At 36.9% G+C, this 21,337-nt stretch overlaps 1 protein-coding gene across 17 annotated transcripts in view; it reads right to left on the bottom strand.

Moving 5' to 3' along the window:
- Nucleotides 1-21,337, bottom strand: part of ALG13 (ALG13 UDP-N-acetylglucosaminyltransferase subunit) — a 79,089-nt gene that overhangs the window by 35,504 nt on the left and 22,248 nt on the right. For 15 of the 17 annotated variants that reach the window (XM_003317635.5, XM_009439529.4, XM_009439528.5 and 12 more), the window contains 12 exons: nucleotides 16,311-16,677; nucleotides 15,656-15,739; nucleotides 12,992-13,042; nucleotides 12,189-12,235; nucleotides 11,422-11,494; nucleotides 6,786-6,867; nucleotides 6,439-6,601; nucleotides 4,539-4,614; nucleotides 3,476-3,584; nucleotides 2,330-2,394; nucleotides 1,284-1,384; nucleotides 119-246 (listed from right to left, as the gene is read on the bottom strand). In XM_003317635.5, coding sequence (XP_003317683.2) covers nucleotides 119-246; nucleotides 1,284-1,384; nucleotides 2,330-2,394; nucleotides 3,476-3,584; nucleotides 4,539-4,614; nucleotides 6,439-6,601; nucleotides 6,786-6,867; nucleotides 11,422-11,494; nucleotides 12,189-12,235; nucleotides 12,992-13,042; nucleotides 15,656-15,739; nucleotides 16,311-16,677 — 1,346 coding nt within the window. The remainder of the gene's footprint in view (nucleotides 1-118; nucleotides 247-1,283; nucleotides 1,385-2,329; nucleotides 2,395-3,475; nucleotides 3,585-4,538; nucleotides 4,615-6,438; nucleotides 6,602-6,785; nucleotides 6,868-11,421; nucleotides 11,495-12,188; nucleotides 12,236-12,991; nucleotides 13,043-15,655; nucleotides 15,740-16,310; nucleotides 16,678-21,337) is intronic. The other 2 variants (XM_016943555.4, XM_063804178.1) reach the window with 2 other exon arrangements.

The raw sequence follows: 21,337 nt of genomic DNA, 5'->3' as shown, positions 1-21,337 counted from the left end.
TGAGAAACCCTACCCTACAACAAGACATATGACATACCTTTAAAAAATAGTACAATGTAGGTAAGTAAAAGCAGTTACATGAAGGGAAAAATAAAATAACAACCTTTAGCATACAAACCTATTTCCGGGACATATCCCCCAGGCATTTTCTGGTAACCTCTTCCTTTCCGACTGGGCATAGCATTCCAGGCAGGAACAGGCATCACTTGGGTAACTGGTTTTAAGTTAGCCAGTGGAACAACATGCCTTAAAAGTTAAAGGTATCACCATGAAGATACTGCAACACAGACTTAACTTTCATTCAATACACGTATCCCACCCTTATACTTCAAGTGTATTCTATTAAAACCTGGTTGACACCAGTTTCCTTGTTTAATTTTTTATTAGTTTAGAAAACTTAAGAGTAGTTTGTACAATTTCACTGCTGTTTCTAGTACCGATGACATTTCAGAAGAAAGACTGTGGTAGACTGTATTAGTTCACAAATATTTGCTGTGCCTCCTTGGAGGATTAAATTTCCCCACCCCATTGACATGAGGCTTGGGAATGTAAACCATTCTGGTTAATAAAGTATGAGACATTTTAAGATTCAGCAAGTGGTTTGTTCTCATTTTATTCCCTATGATCATGGATGCACGTGTTAAAATAGAATCTCTGTTGAACCGGATCCCATTTGCTGACCCACTATGGACATGCTAAATGAAGGAGGAAGGACCTTACTGTTTAAAGCCACTGAAATGTTTTGGTTGTTAGAGCAGCACAGCCTCATTTAATGGTTCTCAAAGTGGACCAGCAGCATTATCATCACCTGGAAACTTGTCCAAAATTAAAATTCATGGGCCCCACCTCAGACTTACTGAATCAGAAACTTTAGAGACTGGGCTCACTAATCTTGTGTTTTCACAAGCCCTCCAGGTAATTCTGGTGCATGGTAAAGTTTGAGAAAGACTAGATTAGCTTATCTTCATACTGGCAGAGGCTCAGTTATTAATTCAACTTTGCAATTACTATGAACAGTTTTGTATCAGAATTCTGTTGTACTTAATATTTCTAATAAGTAGGCTAGTGTCTTAAGATTTGAAAACTTTTATACATATCTAATATCTATATTGATATTTCATACTTCAGCACATGCTTTTATAATTCAAGATAAGTCATCCTAGGCCAACAGTAGATACAATTCTGGTTCTCTTACTAGCATCCTGGTAATTCTCAATTTAATATTACGAAATGGAACCAGGAACCAAAGATTTCAGTAATTCAACAAATTATCATATTCCTACTTTTCCGCCAATTCTTCAATGAAGACTGTTACTGAATTGTTCTCATTTCCAACTTCCTGGATATGAGCATTATAATATCTTCCTTCTGATTCCAAGCAAACCTGAAAAGAGAATACATCTAGTCTCAATACTAGTGACAGATACAGCTAATGCCAAACAAAATACCACTTTTCCCCAAATGGAGTTCAGTGTCTACTTTTTAAAGTAATTCGTATCAACACTGCCAGTCTGGATCAATGGAGACAGCACATACTGAAAGAACCTTACATCTAATCACTAAATTTGTAATTAAAATTTAACACAGACATTAAAGGAACATTTTTTTTTTTCGGCTGGGTGTGGTGGCTCATGCCTGTAATCCCAACATTGGGAGGCCAAGGTGGGAGGATCACTTGAGGCCAGGAATGAGACCAGCCTGGGCAACATAGTAAGACCCTGTTTCTATAAAAGAAAATAAAAATAGTCCAGGTGCACTGGCTCACACCTGTAATCCCAGCACTTTGGGAGGCTGAGATGGGTGGATCACGAGGTCAGGAGATCAAGACCATCCTGGCTAACACGGTGGAACCACGTCTCTACTAAAAATACAAAAAATTAGGCATGGTGGCAGGCGCCTGTAGTCCCAGCTACCTGGGAGGCTGAGGCATGAACCCGGGAGGCAGAGCTTGCAGTGAGCAGAGATCATGCCACTACACTCCAGAGCCTGGGAGACAGAGCAAGACTCCGTCTCAAAAAAAAAAAAATAAAAAATAAATAAATAAATAAATAAAAATTAAAAAAATTAGCCAGGCATGGTGGTATGTGCCTGTAGTCCCAGCCACTAGAGAGGCTGAGGAAAGGAGGATCACTTGAGCCCAGGAGTTCGAGGCTGCAGTGAGCCATGATCATGCCACTACACTCCAGCCTAGGCAACAGAGCTAGACCCTATCTCTTTAAAAATATAAATAAAAAGTTTCTAGTACTTTGTAAATAAGTCTTGTTCAACTCATATCATGACAAAAAGCACATTCTTAAGCAAATTACTGATTCTTGAAGAAGGAACTAACCTGACACTTGTCTCCCAAATAGTACTGTCTCCCAGCATACTCCATGTAATCAGATTTTTGAAGTTCTATTAAAAGAAAATGAAGATTCAAGCTCAACTAAACTGGTTCCTTTCTTATATCATTTAATTTCCTCATTTACTTTTACCGTAGTGCCTTTGACAACGCTACCACTATAAGTGAAAATAGGGGTAAAGTCCCAAAGGGCGATTCTATCATTCTGGATGAGTTATTTCTGTAGTCAATTTAAAAAGACATGCCAGAATAATTTTGTGCTTTAAAAAACAAATAGGTGGAAATTGGGAGTTTGTAATCAGAGATAGTCAAACACTAACGAGGTACAATTTGAAAGTAACATTATTCAGCTTCTCAAATCAACCTATTATTTTTTTAACAACTTACTGTGTTTCCCAAGGTCTTAACCTCATTCTAGATTGTTAACTACAGCTAGGTTTACCAGGGTTCAAGGAGTTGAATGTGAAATACTAAAGGCTTATCTTGAAGGCAAAACTTTAAGGCCTAGGTTGATCACTTTAGTTATCTTATAAGGAGAGAAACAATGACCTATTTTCAAGGGTTGGTAAACTTTTTCCGTAAAGAGCCAGATAGTATTTTCAGTTTCTTGGGCCATAAGACTCTCAGAACTACTCAAACTCTGCTGTAAAATGTTATGAACACTGAAATTTGAATTATATAATTTTCATGTGTCACAATATATTATTCTTTTAATTTTTTCTGCCATTTAAGAATTAAAGACCATTCTTAGCTCATAGACCACGTAAAAACAGTTGGTGTGTCAGATTTGACCCACAGGCCTAACCTACTCATTTATCAAGGAAGGTGGTCTTAACACCTGGAATTTAAGATGAGCTTGTTTTCAGTCACTAAGTTTCTTAATGCTATCTAAAAATTATCTCCACACAGTCTTTGCAAAGTTGAAGTCCCACGCAAACATCAGACTTTAAAAGATCCCTCCCACTTCTAAAGCTATGTTCCCTCCTTTGGATTTAAATCATATATAAAGTAAGATAAAAAGCATCAGGCTATTTTTTATAACAGTATTTCTTATAAGAGATGTTCACCATAATTTGCAAAATTATACTCCTGGATTTGTCAGGATTCAAAAGTATCCTGTTGATATTTCATTACCTTTTCTGCTGTCCAACCAAACATCAAATTCTACATTACGATAGATTTCTGGATCCAGGGCTTTGAGCACCTTATAGGGGAAGGGCATCTTTGATGGATTTTCTGGAGACTAAAACAAAAATAATCATGCTACAAACTCACAATCCTTAGTCTTCCTTCTTAAAAAAAAAAAAAACACATGTCGTTCTTTATTAAAACAAGAAATAAATCGCACAATAAATTTTGCCATATATTTTAAAAATCAGGAGACTAAAGTAGCAAAATGCAAGTAATCCAAAAGGTTTTAGATGGCAGAAGGGAAATAATGTCTAAACCAGGCAATGACTCAGGACACATCCCATATAAACCAATGCAACACAAACCAGGATTAAAAATTCAGAGCTATTCAGGAAGTGTTATCATGATATACACATGGAGGTGCAAGTATTTCTGTACTCTACAATCACCTGGAAATATCTGAAGGTTACTTCATTATGGTCAAATCCTGTTAAAATTTCCAAAGGAACTACCATTTTTCTTCTGCTTTCCTAGAATTTCACCATATTCAATACTATTCCAAAATTACAAGCACCTCAGGTATACACAGAGATTGCTATAATAGTATTTGACTCATTTAGCTAGCCTCAAACTGAAGGCCTATCTGACTTTAGTCCTATACGGATGGTGAAATTTCTGTTTCTCTAACTTTAAACCATGATTATCACCTAGTTTGAATAAAATAAAGATAGGCATTGTATTCCTTAATGAAAAAAACCTTAGCGTCAGAAGACTGATTACAAACTAAATATTGGGTTTGTAATATTTAACTTAAAAACATATTGCTCTTGAAATTTCTGAAGTGTTCAGTTTGTTCTGAAAAATCTAAAATTCTGTAAAAATAAGAATTCAAAGAACATTAAGTATGCATTTGAAGTTTAAAGATAGGTAAGACTTTCACAAAGGAAAATGACCAACTCCTCCCTCAACCCATATAACTAGAATATAATATCTGACTTTAACTAGTTTAAGTCATGATGCTGCAAGCCAAGACTATGAAAATTCTTTGCCTTAGAAAATATCAAACCTTTGTTTCTTCTGTTCCTTTATTGTAGCCCTCTGGTATATTTTCAGCATTGTAGCAGGCACCCCACTCTTCCATCCTAATTCAAAAGATTTAGAGCAAAGAGCTTTTTATAAATGAAGAATTTACTTATGTTAAGCCTAACGACTACACCACCACCTAGTGGTAAATTAACTCAGTTCTAAAAATAAGGCAAATGCTTTTTCATTCCAACATTTGCATTTATGCTTCATTTTTATAAGTATGTGCTACAATATACTTAGCAGATTACCTCCTATATTTTACAACTCCTGTGAGAACACACTCTTAGGGTGATCCCTATGATCCCTGCCTCATTCATTTTACTGGTCTCTCTCTCTCCTCTGCTGCCTATAAGGAAGCAAACAGCCATATTCACCACTGCAATGTAGCAGAGCTGAGGGTTACTTCTGCCAACTGACAGCAAAAACTTGAAGCTCTCAGTCCTATAGCTCGAAGGAACTGAATGCTGCCAAGAACCATGAGTGGGGAAGTAGATCTTTCTCCAGTCAAAGCTCCAGATAAGAACTCAGTCCTGACCAACATCCTCATTACAGTCTTATGAGACACTCAGCAGAAGATCTAGCTAAGCCGTGTCCAGATTCCTAATCCACATAAATTGTGAGAAAAATGTGCTGTTTTAAGCTGGCAAGTTTGTAGTAACATTGCTACACAGCAAAACATAACTAATACACCTTGCTTTCCGACTACTGTAGTTTCCGTAAGCCTGAAGTCCTTAAGACAAGTGATCAGTGAAGAATGAAGCAACCTTTACCCTAATACATGGTTGCCACTCCTGGCAGTCCCAAATAAGCTTTAAAAACCCTCTTCTGCCGGGTGTGGTGGCTCACGTCTGTAATCCCAGCACTTTGGGAGGCCAAGGCGGATGGATCACGAGGTCAGGAGACCAAGATCATCCTGGCTAAACCTGTGAACCCCATCTCTACTAAAAATATAAAAAATTAGCCGGGCTTGGTGACACACGCCTATAGTCCCAGCTACTCGGGAGGCTGAGGCAGGAGAACTGCTTGAACCTGGGAGGCGGAGGTTGCAGTGAGCTGAGATCGCGCTACTGCACTCCAGCCTGGCTGACAGAGCGAGACTCCGTCTCAAAAAAAAAAAAAAAAAAAAAAAGAAAAGAAATTGTAAGCTTTAAACATCCAAGAAATAGAACTGCAAGACAAAAAACACAAGGTGACACTTACCTAGCACCAAACCTATCTGAATTTGCAGGCAGAACTAGGAATTAGGAAGAAATATAAGACATGTACTTTATTATTTCAAACCCAAAGTGTTCAACTAGAGCTGTTCAACAGTTGTTTCCTCAGAGGCACACTCACAGTGCATACCAAAGGCAGACACTAAAACACTCCCAAAACTTACACTGAGAAATTTTCTACTGGCTGGATGTGTCAACTAACCTCAGTTATTACCTAGAAAATGATGGTGCTACTTTAGAATCAGTATTTTCTCAAAGTATGATCCACAGCCTACCTACATCAGAATGCTTAGGCACACTTGTTTAAAAAACAGATTCCTGGTCCCATCCTGACCTCAAATTTTGTGACAGTAGGCCCAGGAACCTGCCTTTCTAACAAGCACTATAATTCTTATACAACTAAAGTTTGAGAATCATGTAATTAGATAGTTCTGAAGTTTCTTCTAGCAATACAAAACGGACCTGAACAAAACCCCCAAGTCTGGGCATCTCACGACACATCTCTTTGGTAAAACTCTCCCCCCATTAAAAATATATATCCTAACATATGTGTACGTGTGAATATGTAACCTAACTCATAAGCTTGCCAGGCCCCTTCCACTTTCAAATGATTATGCACAGAAGTATGGAACATAATTATCATGATATCCCCTTTCCCTTTATTACCTATTCTGATTTGAACTCTTGTAATCAGTATGGGCATCCTCGCTTCCAGTTACAGCATTATTTCTGTTCTTCTTAGAACCACTTCGAAACAATTTAATCGCAGTCTTCAACTCTTCTTCATCCACAACAAACACATCTTTATAGAGAATTTCGTACAATACAGCTGAAGAAAAAATGGCCAAAATTCCAATTGTGAAAATAAGATTTATATTAACTATGTGAAAACAGTCATAATCCTGCGTGCAAATAGGGACCAACAAGGTTTTAAAGGGGCTATTCATGGTGGGTCCCTGAGTGAAAACAAGTCATCTGAAATCACACCCACAATTTATAAAGCCTTCACATACCCTGACAAACAGCTGCACTTGACTGAAATTGTTTTGAGTACACAGAATCATAGTGACCACTACTTGAATAGCAGAGTAGAATCTAAAGAAAAACACACAGAACAATTAAGTGAATGTTACACATCTTAAAACCATGAAATTAAGACGATAATTAACTTGAAATTGAGTCAGTAGTCAGTAACTGATAACTAACTGAATTTTTTTAAAGTGATTTTTAAAATCTAAATATAAGGAAATGCAACCTGTACCTCATAGAGATTTTCTTGGCAGTGACTTTTAAATGCCAAGATTAAAATCACTACTAAGGTTACACTGTGAGCCTCAATCACATTAATATACCAAACAAGTCCTGATTTACAAATTTGCTAAAAAAAAAAAAAAAAAGGAACACTTAGAAATTGAGTTATTGAACATAACAGAAAGCCTAACAGATGCCAAAAGACCCAGCTAACTTCCAAGAATGACTGGAAAAATTAGGTCAAATACCCAAATACTCCAAACTCAGACTAAGGGAGGAAAGGGATTTTATTCAATTATTTCGAAAGTTATCCATTTAACTGAATAGCAATATATCAATACACTATATAGCACCAATACTGCTAGAGAGACTTCCTCAATGAATTAAGGCACATCTCAGGCTACAAAAATGACAGTTTAACGTCTGAGCTGATTCCCTGAATCCCTAGAGGTTTTTTTTTCCCAAAACAATTCAAAGGCCATGCTTGTTAAGCAAAATTTTTTCAGTCAAAATGTTGCATGTGATGAAATTTGTTTATATAACTGTTCCAAAACCTTTCTGAATTTTTGTTGAAAAAATCTGTCTTCGCCAGGTGGGATGGTGTGTGCCTATAGTCTCAGCTACTACAGCAGGAGGGTCACTTGAGCCCAGGGGTTTGAAGCTATAGTGTGCTATGATCTCACCTGTGAATAGCCACCACACTCCAGCCTAGGCAACATAGTGAGATCCCCATCTCTTAAAAAAAAAACAAAAAAAACTGTCTTATATAAGGGATATAATCCCTAGTGATTAAGGTTCTTCCATTTTGAAGGTATCAGCAACCTGAGTTACTCAAAATGATTCTGCAATCTGTGGAAAGATGTTGCCACCAAGCCTCCTTGGCAGAAAAAAAAATTATCCTAAGCATTCTTTTTCTCTGTCTTCCTACTCTTCCCTGGGCTAACTTCTCCCAATAATCCAGTTATTTGATCCCAGGTCTATTATTCTTCACTTGTCTTTTTGGAAATCACAATTCTATTTCAGTAATAATCCATTTCAAAGTACTGAAGTCAAGTGTCAAGCTTAAGTAACTCACAGTAAAGTTTAAGTTATAAGTTTCTCCCACCACAAGGGGTATTTGCATTTAAGAGTTTATTAACCCATAAGAACAGTGAGCAGATTTTGAGCAGAGAAATCCTTTGTACTTTGGGCTACAAGAACTGGGAACTCTAAGAAATATTAATAACTTAGAGGCAGTTGTTAAGGAATAAAGGAATCCAGTTAACCAGAGTGATGAATAAGCAGTTCTTATAGAAAGAAGACAGACAACTATATAATTTCTCTATTCAAGTGGCAAGAATTTCCATTTTGACTGGAAGAGGCAAAACAAGGCATGATGGCTTTCCCAACATGAAAGTAATTCATACATACTTGTGGGTGGTTGGGAGTGGGCAGATGGGATGTAATTAATGGCAGTAAACTAGTGAAAAAATGGGGTAGATCTATATTACTAAGAAGGATATTTAAAAAGAACAAGTAACAATGTTAAATATGAGCCCATTTACATTTAAAAGACAAACACAAAGAAAATGATACCGAAAGATACTCACCAATACTTAATAGTTTGTTACTTGAGAAGTATGAAGTGCATGAGAACCAATACTTGTTACTTTGAAGGGCATAAAATTGAAGAGGATGAGTGGGGACTTTCTTACTCTACATTTCAAGACTTAATTTTATTTTCTTTTTAATGTAAGTATGTACTTCTATCTAGATACAGCAAATGAGCTGAGTGAAGATGGCTCGATTTCAGCTGAATACACTTAAGAAACTGAAGATAACTATGTAGAATGCAGAATTAAGTCAACACACAAGATGAAAGATGCCAAAGTGAATATTAGACATTTATTTCTATGAAAGTTTGTTCTAAAATATTTTTAGAAGGCTTATTAATAATGTTCACTGCCTATAATACAATCATTTTTATTTATTTATTTTTGAGATGGAGTCTTGCTCTGTCGCCCAGGCTGGAGTGCAGTGGCGCAATCTTGGCTCACTGCAACCTCCGCCTCCTGGGCTCAAGTGATTCTTCTGCCTCAGCCTCCCGAGTAGCTGGGATTACAGGCATGCGCCACCACGCCCAGCTAATTTGGGTATTTTTAATAGACACGGGGTTTCACCATATTGGCCGGGCTGGTCTCAAACTCCTGACCTCAAGTGATCCACCCACCTCGACCTCCCAAAGTGCTGGGATTACAGGCATTAGCCACCACACCCAGCCTCATTTTTAAAAATTCAATCCTGATGCCAATCTTAGGAGTGTGAACTGAGATAAAGCAACAAAGTTTTAGGCAAAGCAAAGCATCACAAAATAAAAGCACCTGGCTTTTCAATATAAACACACACTCCCACTTCATAAATTCCCAAATCAGACATATATATGCACTATCCTGTACATGAAAATACCCAAGTGCTGGTAAGTATTAGCTCTGTATACATGTATGGATATTTGTAGGTTGTACACACTCAAAAGGTCTGAAATTTTTGTATTCTCATGGTTCCCAATGGGTAATGTTCCCCCTAAATTAGCTAAATAATCTCTCTGTAAGATACACAAGACATGTATAAATGGAACTGTGTAATCGTAGGAACTAAGTGGTGGGTACATGAATGTTTACTGCATGAGTCTTCATACTTCTCTCTGTATGAAAAATTTCAGAATACAATGTTGAGGAAAAACTGAACTGGGAGTTTAAAGATCCCTGGTAAAGATCCAAATTTCATCTCAAGCAATGCTATGTACAACTGCTTAGATACAAAAGTTAACACTCCTCTTCCTCAAACAATTCAGATTATGTCACACCTTTGCCTAAAAACTTTCCATTAGCATTTAGGGTCAAGTTTTCTGGTGTCTGAAATTTACTTTAAAATATATCAAAAAAGAAAGATGGACAGACGAATGGATCGAGGAACAGATATGTGATAAGAATACTAAGATGTTAACAGCAGACTCTAGGTGGTGGGTAGGTATATGGATGCTCACTGTAAAATTCTTTTAACTTTTCTGTATGTTTGAACATCATAATAAAATGTTGGGAAAAAGTTTCAAATGACTATTATGTACAATGAAAAGACAAATTATTTGGCATGGCCTGCTCTACCTCTTACTATGTAACTCTAGACTATCTTTCCAGCATCATCCTCCTCACATCCAACTACTTAACTCCCAAAGGGTCTCTTGCTTCTATGCCTCTGTATATAGTGTTTCCTCTGAATAGACTGCTCTTCATATTTGATGGACTCTTTTATACTCCACTTAAATGTCACTACCACCATGAAGCTTTCTAAACTCCCTCAAGCAGAAAGAAGGGCTTTTTCCCTTATGCTTTTAGCACAATTTTTTTTATTATAAAACTTACCACTTTGCTGTAATTAACCCTTTGCAGGTCTGTCTTCATTGTCCCTTAAGCTCTTGGAGGGCAAGGATTTCACTGTATTCATTTTGGTGTCCCCAAAGCTCAGAAAAGAGATAATTAACGTACCCCGTTCATACTTATCTTCTAAGTTATCTCCTATTCAGTCTTCTCTATTCCTAATGCTACTTCTCCTTAGTTCAGGTATTCCCCCTCGATTATCATAACAGCATCCTAACAGTTCTCCTGGTCTCTAGTCTTGTCATGCCATCATTAGAATTGTGTCTAAATTGTGTTCCATGTTGTGAAATAAGACATATAGAACTCAAACATTGTGTAGTCTATATTTCACTAATAAAATAATCAGGATAAAGGGCTTTTCTTTTATAAACTTTTTGGAGAAGCTGTATGCTGACAAACAATTTATCTGCTGAGTATTCTCAACTAACAATCAAGTACTTTACCAGGCAGTAGTAGACACTGTCACTTCCCTCAAGAAACTTTCAGATAATGAAAGAAATACATATGAAAACAAACACAATATAATAAACACTACAATTACTTGGGAGCTGCTAAGGGAGCACAAAGTGAGAAAATGACTCCAGGGGCATTGGGAAAGTTTCAAATACAAAGACACAAAGTATGAAAAGCAGAATACCTGGAAGCATGGCATAATAAGGATGGAAGAAAATGAAGCTGGTTTGGGACCTTTCAGGATGCTGAATGCCTAGCTTCAAAGTTTGAACCTTATCCTTTTTAGTCATTGAGAAGCCAATTAGGGTTTGGGGTGGCTTTTTTCCTATCACAGAGAAACGACGATCAGGTCTGTTTAGAGGGCTAACAACACTGAGATTAACTGACTAGAGAGGAAAATGCTAGTAACAGAGAAACCTGTCATTCAGACTATGCTTTTCATTAATTAGGTTAAAAATGATTTAATATCCAGGCAAGCCAGAAGCATCATTCAACTTCTTTTATATAAGTCAACATTCACTCATCTTCTTACCTTGTCTTCATAGCCATTATCTGTGACATAAGTTGGAGGTTTTCCAGGAAAGCGATAAAGAATGAAATCCCGACTATATGGGGAAAACAAAGGTAAGTGGGAAGACATAATTTGGCATATGTAAGAGATAGTTATAGGAACAACTATTTGTGCTTTTAAGTTGCCTACATTATTCATATAAAGTAATATAAATATCCGGTTTAATGTTTGGCTTTAAAATAACCCAAAAGGGCTAAATGATGTTAATTCAAGGTAGACAGCTAATTGCCCCTAAAGTCCTATGGATTTTTTTTTATGTATCTTAATTTGGGAGGAGAAGGGGTAAAGACAACCAATTATCAATTGTATGTATGTCTGTGAGTTGGGGGATGGTGCTCTCCTTTATTTAAAGCAGAGGTTGGCAATTTTTTTGGCAAAAGGCTAGAAAATAGGCATTTCAGCTTTTGCAGACTATATGGTTTATTCAACTTTGCTTTGGTAGCATGAAAGCAGCCACAGACAATGCGTAAGTGAATGAGCATAACTGTGTTCCAACAAAGCTTTACAGACACTGAAATTTGAATTTTATATAATTTTTCCATCCCATGAAACATTCTTCTTTTGACTTTTCAACCATTTAAAATATTTTAACACTTTTTCTTAGCTTTCTTCATTCTAGGTATCAATACATCAAATCTCAAATTTCCCCAATCCTGAAGAGACCGTTGAGATCTTATACACACATGCATGCACATACCCACTCTCAAAGAAAAGAGGATATAACTTACTTATAAATTAGAGAAAGAGCTCTTATTTCCAGCTGGCCAGCACTTTCCTAAACATAAATAGTGTATTGAGTTTTAAAAAACATTCTGTAGCTAGGAGGTAGTTTTTTCAAGTACAACAAATTTTTAGCTGCTTAGCACTGTTTTAGATGAAGAATTTGTAGAACACACTATAACCTGTTTTAAGGCTTGGAATACTGTGATAGCTACTTATTAACATAAACTTATCCTGAAAAAGGATCTAAAGCCCTACTTGGCCATTAAGTAATAAGGACAGTTAATAGGAGAGATTTTAAAAACACAATAAAAATGGAACTAGTATAATAAAAAGGCAGTAGGGATTTAGTAAATGTGCTTTTTAAGTCCAGAACTATGGAATTAACTTTATCACATAAAAATTATTTCTAAATAAAGTATGAATTTATGAATTTTACTCCCACATAAGAGAAAGACAACTACAAATCAGGGGAATTGTTTAATAACAAAATAATGACCTCTTGGTAAAATTCATTACCACCCTCCTCCCCCGTTAAAGTGAAAAGGCTTAAGCTTGTCCTGTTTCCAAGTAGTGTATACTCTTTTGCTAGTCTATGGTTGATGGGATTAACACGCAATTATCAATATTCAACACAAAACAATAGGTCAATTGCCAGCCTCTAAACTTATGTGAGAACTATTGGATTCAACACAGCTGGCTACTAAATAAAATATTTGGGGTCTGGCTAAAATAATACAGTTGAATGAATAAATTTACATTACTATTCCAAATAACTCTGAAAAGATTAAACCCCCATATTTGATCTTACCTTGGGATCTCCCAACCGTTCCAGGTATTTCTCAAAAGATCCCTCCACATACTTCAAAAATAAAACAAACTCGACTTAACCAAATACACAGCACTACTGAAATCTGATTATATTCTACATTATCCTGCAATGCGTTTTTTGCTCAGCTCAACAATTATGGTGTAAGTATCTACTTTGCATAGCACCTCAAGAAGATTTGCACATACACAAAAGTCATGAGTGGAGAAAAGCTGGAGTATAAAAGTATCTTAGGAATTGGTCCTGGCATATCCACATACCAGTGCATTTCATCAAATGGTATGCTTTCGAGTTTCATTTGAAATGCCAATTTAAGTAATGACAATTTTCATAAATCAAGCAAGACCAGTATTTCTAAGGATTTCAAATTTGACAAAACATGCGTTTACAAAATTAAACTGAGGAACTTTAAAGAGAATTTCATTAGTTTCTAAAAAGACCATGGGACAAGCGAACTTTTTAGGGGTGATGGAAACATTCTATATCTTGACTGCAGTGGTAGTTCCATGATTGCATATCATCTCCAAAACTAAAAATGGTAAACTTAAAATGATGAGTTTTATTGAATGTAAAATATGCCTCAATAAAAATGAAATTAAACTCAGGGACTGTAATAGATTTATTTCTAGTTCCATGGATACATATCACTAGACTTTTAAAAAATCATTTAAATTTTCCTTTTAAAAAGTTTTGAGATATAAATGACATACAGGCTGGGTGTTGTGGCTCACGCCTGTAATCCCAGCACTTTGGGAGGCCGAGGCAGGCAGATCATGAGGTCAGGAGATCGAGACCATCCTGGCGAACATGGTGAAACTCCATCTCTACTAAAAATACAAAAAAATTAGCCGGACATGGTGGCGGGCACCTGTAGTCCCAGCTACTTGGGAGGCTGAGGCAGGAGAATGGCATGAACCCAGGAGGCGGAGCTTACAGTGAGCCGAGATCGTGCCACTGCACTCCAGCCTGGGTGAAAGAGCAAGACTCCATCTCAAAAAATAAATAAATGACATACAATAAACTGCACAATTTAAATAGTACAAATTTTCACTTATGTATACACCCATGAAATCATCATCACAATTGAGATGGTGAATATATCACTGTGCCCCTCTATAACTGACATATAACCACTGATCTGCTTTCTGTCACTACAAATTGGCTTGTATTTTTTCTAGAGTTTTATATAAGGGACATCAAACAGTATAAACTTTGCATGGGGTCTGGTTTCTATCACTCAGTATTGAATTGAGATTGATTTACATAGTTTTAAAATTTTACACACATCTTTGTTACTCAAAATGTTGTCCACAAACCAATAGCAAGCATTACTTCAGTTTGTTAAAAATGCAGAAATCTCCACTGCACGCAGTGGCTCACACTTGTAGTCCCAGCACTTTGGGAGGCCAAGGCGGGCAGATCACTTGAGCCCAGGAGTCTGAGACCAGTCTGGGCAACATGGCGAAACCCCATCTCTACTAAAAACACAAAAAACTTAGCCCAGTGAGGTGGCGTGTGCCTGTAGTCCCAAGTTACTTTGGAGGCTGAGGTGGGAGGATTGCTTCAGCCTGGTAGGCAGAGGCTGCAGCGAGCCGTGATCCTGCCACTGCACTCCAGCCTGGGCAACAGAGAAGACCCTGTCTCAAGGTAAGAAAAAAAAAAAAAGAAATCTCGGGCCCCAACTCAGACCTACTGAATGAAAACCTGTATTTTAACAAGATCTCCAGGTGATTTGTATGCACAGAAATACTTGAGACGCACTGCTTTACACTATGGCCTTGCATTTGAAGTAATGTTACTAATAATCCTTTCCCCAGGTGTAGAGAAGACTACAATGAACTTCAAGGTAACAAGCTTTTAAGTCAAGAAGTCTTCACATAGTTTTAAAATTCACTGAAACCAGTTGAGAAAATTAGGAGTAAAACTCGAACAGCAGGTGAATACCCACAATAAACAGAAGAAACAAATAGCACTGCAAGGGCCAGAAGTGTTTAAAAAAAAAAAAAAAAGAAAAGGAAGCCTCCAATTTCATTAACAAGAATTCAAATACATGAAGGTGTACAAATATGTCTTCTGTAAGTTGTTTTACCTAAAGTTAATCATTAGTGGCAGAGCTCTAATTATACAATTTGTGACATGGAAAGACTAGATACTTAGACTCATTTGTTCCCTTACAATTAAGTTTTACAAGATTCCTCAAATTGACTGGCTGAAGATTATTGTACACAGGATTAAGCAAGAAAATAGAGGGGGTTCCCATTTTTACGTATTTTAAAATATGTATTGCAAAATATTAACAGAGCCAAACCTTTCATGAACTGTTATTAATTGTTCAATAAAACTGTATGGATAATATAAAACAGCAATCAAAACATAACTTTTTAGGGTCTGGAGTTCTTGGCGTAGGACGAGGTAAGTAGTGGGAAAATGTAGATTATTCTTGATTTTTAATTAGAGTCCTAAACAACCTAATTCTAGCAGAGGGTCAAGAAGCATGTTAGCTACTGGGAAGGGAGCCAGTTGGGAATTATATATTTGCTATTGAGGAGACAGCATGATATAGTTTAATTTTGGTAGGTGCTCACAATTATTTTTCCACCTGCTACACACTCTACCAGTTCTCCCCTGGGTATGTATTCTACTTACAGACTCAAAAGTTTGTTGATTTTCCCTCATATATGAGACACAAGCCTTCCTGATTTCCAAATGATGGACCTGGCTGCAAAACAACTAAAAAGAAGAGAAAGACCAGCCCACTGTCAGTAGTCATTTAAAATAGGCACTTCTAAATCAAGACTATGAACTGGACACTTAAGGCTTCCTTATTCAGAACATATGTAGGAAATTGGGAAATTAAATCATCTTACTAAAAGTTTTTTTAGTATCATCTTCAATGAAATGGGGGAAGGATGACTGTCATGCCCCATCCCCTTTTCTACTCCTTATGTGCACAGCCTATAATTTTTTTCTTAGGCATTAAAATTAGAGGAAGCAGGGGATGCTTACAAAGGATCAAGATATATTTCAAAGTTGTCTTTAGCCTCCTTATCTTACCCCTCCTACATTACAAACTGGCATTTAAAAAAACAGAAAAGATAGCAAAGGTTCAGCAATATAGACTATTCAGCAAAGGCATGCACCAAGCTAATAAGAGCAGGCAGCTTCTCTCTAGGACCTTGACAGGCCTGATGTTTTCACTAGAAAGCAGGGGAATTTTTTTGTTTCTTCTGGCAAACTACAGGACCATCCCATGTCTCAAACTCTGAAAACTCAGTACAGGGAAGATATGTTTTCCTTTTACCTGCTCCGAAATGGCCCGAAAGAGGCAAGAGGCATCCTTGGCAGTCAGCTTTCGAAACAGCCCTAAGCTGCCCAAATATTCATCCATTGATGCCTCATTCAAAGGCTTCTGGCTGCAGTAGTTTTTCCATCCTTTATGCATTTTGTACAGGGTGGGGGTAAGAGGAAGAGGAAAAAAAGCGTGGCAAGAGGGAAAAAGCAGGGTGCAGGTAGGATGGGTAGCAGTAACAAGGGCTTGCTTATGCAGGTATCCGGAAAGCAGCCCAAAGTCTAGGCCTGAAAAGGCAGTTGAAGTCAGCGCTGCAGAATCTTGGCACTTCCCAGGAGCAGAAGCAATGGACTTGGCTTGCCCAGGACAAGTCAGGACCCTGTGAAAAGAAGAGGAAGAGCCAATCCTCCTAGGAATAGGGAACTCAGACTGAGCAGGAGACATGGGAGGGAGGGAGAAAGTACTTAGAGTTACCTCCTTGGGAAAGAGTGGAATTAACCCAATCTAACCCAATCAGACCAAGGTTGAGAAAAGTATGCATAAGCAGCTGAGCTTTGGGTCTAGAAGGAAACTGACCTTGCAGCTTAACTCAGGGCAACTGCTGCACGAGGCTGAAAAGGGACTACAATAAGGCTCAGGTGTGTAGGATGCAGCCTGGTCCACATTACATTGCTTTAAGAATTGCTTTAAGATCTCTAGCTGAATTTTCAACTACAGTCTCTCCCCAGATTCCCTGCTCCTTTCATAGTTTCAGGGAAACATGGAGGGAGAGAATCTTCATGAACCTAGTTAACCAGTAAGCATTTGCATTAATACCTTTTTAATACACACAAAAAAGGAGAAGAAACTTCCCTTGATCTATAGCGGCAGAGGGCACAGTTCAAGCTAAGTGCCAAGGCTATTACCTGGATATTTCAGATATAGGGTTGAAGTAATCTTCTCATTTAATTCTAGATAATAATCTCTGCCAGGATCACAGAAACTAAATCTTATTAGCCATGCTAGGGAAACCTTATACAATTCTTGACTAATGCCTCCAAACTACTATATGGCACCAATAAAAAAGAAAAATGCAAAAAAGTGTGTTTCTTTAAAAATGGAAATAAAAATTTAAATGGAAGCAGCATGAAAATATCCACAAACGGATAGACTACATTTGAAATGGTATGGTAGAGTATGAGAAGAGTTGGACAATGAGAGATGTGTTTCAATGTTTTACTAGTGTACTTTTCCAGACACATTACTCTGGATTCTGAGAAAACCAAAGAAAATACTAAGTGCCAAAGGCAGGCCCAATTACTTGTTTTATTTGTTCCTATTATCTATACTATCTAGTGTCTTTTATTTTTATTTAAATGCAAAAATCCAATTCCTTTCTTACATTTTTTAAGTATTAAAAATAAATAGGTCAAAAGCTGGCTTTAGAGAAGGCACAACATTAAGCTGCTTTCAAAATTGTTTTTTCCTTTTTTTTTTTTTTTTTTTTTTTTGTATCTGTGGATCCAGTAGTAATCATGACTGCTCCCTCTAGGAAAAGCAGCAATATTTTATAATTTGGGAATGAAATAATGTTTGACATGGTAAAAAAGGAATAAATCTTGACTTCCTTTGCATGCCAATTTGAAATTACCTTAATTTCTTTTTATTTTTTTAAAGTGTCTCACTCTGTCACCCAGGCTGAAGTGCAAGTGCAGTGGTGTGAACACAGCTGACTGCAGCCTCAACCTCCTGGGCTCAAACAATCCTCCTGCCTCAGCCTCCCAAGTAGCTAAGACCACAGGTGCATGCCACCACCACACCCAGCTAATTTTTCTATTTTCTGTAGAGATGGGGTCTTGCCACATTGCCCAGCTGGTCTCGAGCTCCTGGGTTAAAGCTATCCTCCCACCTCAGCTTCACAATGTGCTGGAATTACAGGCATGAGCCACCATGTCCAGCCACTAATTTCTTTTTTAAAGAAACTGTAACACTGGAGAAGTGATGCCTTTTGCAGAAGTTCTGAAACACACTGTTTGGGAAGAGAGATTGCCATCTTTCGTTAAGGTCACTAATTCACTGAGAAAAATTAATTAAGGGTTATAATTTGGTCAGGCACAATGGCTCACGCCTGTGATCCCAGCCCTTTGGGAGGCCAAGGCGGGCAGATCACGAGGTCAGGAGATCGAGACTATCCTGCCTAACACGGTGAAACCCCATCTCTACTAAAAATACAAAAAATTAGCTGGGCGTGGTGGTGGGCGCCTGTAGTCCCAGCTACTTGGGAGGCTGAGGCAGGAGAATGGCATGAGCCGAGATCACACCACTGCACTCCAGCCTGGGCAACAGAGCGAGACTCCGTCTCAAAAAAAAAAAAAAGGGATTATAATTTAAAAGTTAATTTGTTTCCAGCATATTGTACTTGTAAAGAAAAACACAAATGCTTCACATCTGCTTTTTAAACTAAAAATAAGTATGATATATAAAACAATGCAATCTAAATGCTTCATTTTGAGGAAGGGAATGGGGGAAGGGAAAATCAGGAGAAGGAGGGAGAGAATCAGAAAAGTAATAGAAAACTGAAAAAAAAACACAAGTAGGGACAGGAAGACAAAAGGAGACAGAGCAAGAGAAAAGTTAACACACAGGGAAGCACACAGAAGTAGATCCACACAAATATGGTCCATTGATTTTTGACAAAGGTGCAAAATCAGTTGAATAGAAAAAAGATAGCATTTTCATCAAGTGGTGCCAGAACAATTGACCATCCACATGCAAAAAAAAGGATCCTCAACCTATACCTCACACCTTGTACTATAATTAACTCAAAGTGGTATAAATGTAAAATAAAACTTCAAAATTTTAAAAAATAAAACATAGGAGAAAATCTTTAAGATCCTGGGTTAGGCAGTGAGTTCTCAGATACATAATAGAAAAAAAAATTAACTCGATTTTATCAAAATTAAAAACTTTTGCTCTGCAAATGACATTGTTAGGAGAATGAAAATACAAGCCATAGACTGGAATAAAATATTTTTACATCACATATCTAACCAGAAAAACTTTGTACCAAAATATATAAAGAACTCTGAAAAGTCAACAATAAAAAAAATCCAATTTCTTAAATAGACAAAAGATTTGAATACACATTTCACCAAAGATATAAGAATGGCTAATGAGCACATAAAAAGATATTCAAAATCATTGATCTTTAGGAAAATGAAAATTAGAACCACAATAAGACATCATTACATACCTACCAGGATAGCTGTAATAAACAATACAGACAGTAACAAGCATTAACAAGGATTGGAGAAACTGGTCCTAAGAAGATGGAAGCAAAAACTGTATGATTTCAAAAGGAATATGATTCCATTTATATGAAATATGCCAAAAGGGTAAATCTAGAGACAGAAAGCAGATGAAGTGGTTGCCCGGGGCTGGAGTGGAAATAGGCATTGACTACAAATAAGCACAAAGAATCTTTCTGGAATAATAAAAATCTTCTAAAACTATTTTGTGGTGATATGTGCACAATTCTGTATATTCACTAAAAATTAAATTGTACTCTTAAAACTGGTAAATTTAACAGCTTTCAGATATGTCACATACCATATAATTCACCCACTTAAAGTATACAATTCAATGGTTTGTTGTATCGAGTTGTGCATCCATCACCATAATCAACTTTAGAACATTCTCTTTATCCCAAAATAAAACTCTGCATCCTGTAGCTGTCAACCTCTAATCCCTCTATCCCCACCAACCCCAGACAACCACTAATCTACTTCCTGAATCTATAGATTTCCATATTCTGAACATTTCAAACAAATGGGATCATAAAGTATGTGGTCTTGTGTCACTCGCTTCTTTTACTTAGCATAAGGTTTTCAAAGTCCACCCATGTTGGAGCATGGTGCATCACTACATAGTTCAATCCCCTGCATAAACCAAAATTTGTTTATCCATTCATTAGTTGATAGAAATTTGGGTTGTTTCCACTTTTGGGCTATTATGAATAATATTTCCATAAATATTCACATGCAAGTTTTTGTTTGGACTTATGTTTTCAATTATCTTAGGTATATACCTAGGAGTGGAGTTACTGGATCATATGGTAACTCTATTTAACCTAATGTTAGGAACTGTTTTTCAGAGCAACTGCACCATTTTACATTCTTACCAATAGTGTATGAGGGTTCCATTTTCTCTAGATTCTTATCAACACTTGTTATTTTCCATCTTTTGATTATAGTAAACCTGGTGGGTGTGAAGTGGTATCTCACTGTGGTTTTGATTTGCATTTCCCCAGTGGCTAATGATATTGAGCATCTTTTCATCTGCTTATTGGCCATTTGTGTGTCTTTAATGAGATACCACTGCATACTAACTAAAATAATTTTTTTAACTGACAATACCAAGTGTTGAAAAGGATATAGAACTGGAACTCTCATACGTTGCTAGTGGGAATGTAAAATAGTACAACCACTGTGGAAAATAGTTTAACAGTTTCTTATAAAATTGAACAGAATTACCATATGATCAAGCAATCCCACTTCTAGGTAACTACATAAGAGAAATGGTAACGCCAAAACCTCTATGTGAATGTTTATAGTAGCTTTATCCATAATCATGAGCTCTCAAAACTGGAAACAATCTAAACATTTTTCAGCTGGTGAATGGACAAAAACTGTGGTACATTCAAACAATAGAATACTTCCTAGGAATAGAAAATAATGAAATATTGATACATAAAAGAACACGTATCTCAAAGGTAACATGCAAAGCAAAAAAAGACATGAGTCAAAAGGCTACACACTGTATGCCTGCATTTATATGACATTGAAAAAGGCCAAACTATAGGAAAGGAAAACAGATTAGTTTTTGCCAGTAGTTAGGATTGAAGGGCTGACTACAAAGAGAAAGGATAAATGGGGGCACTGGAACTGTTCTGCATCTCGACTGTGGTAGTGGTTACATGATTACGCGTTTGTCAAAATTATAGAACTATATAAGAAAACAGGCCAATTTTACTGTATTTAAATTTAACAGTTAAGTAAAAC

Source organism: Pan troglodytes, chromosome X, assembly GCF_028858775.2.
Source record: "Pan troglodytes isolate AG18354 chromosome X, NHGRI_mPanTro3-v2.0_pri, whole genome shotgun sequence".
Classification (NCBI taxonomy): domain Eukaryota; kingdom Metazoa; phylum Chordata; class Mammalia; order Primates; family Hominidae; genus Pan; species Pan troglodytes.
Note: the sequence above shows the minus strand (reverse complement) of the source record. Positions and strands in the feature narration are given on the sequence as shown.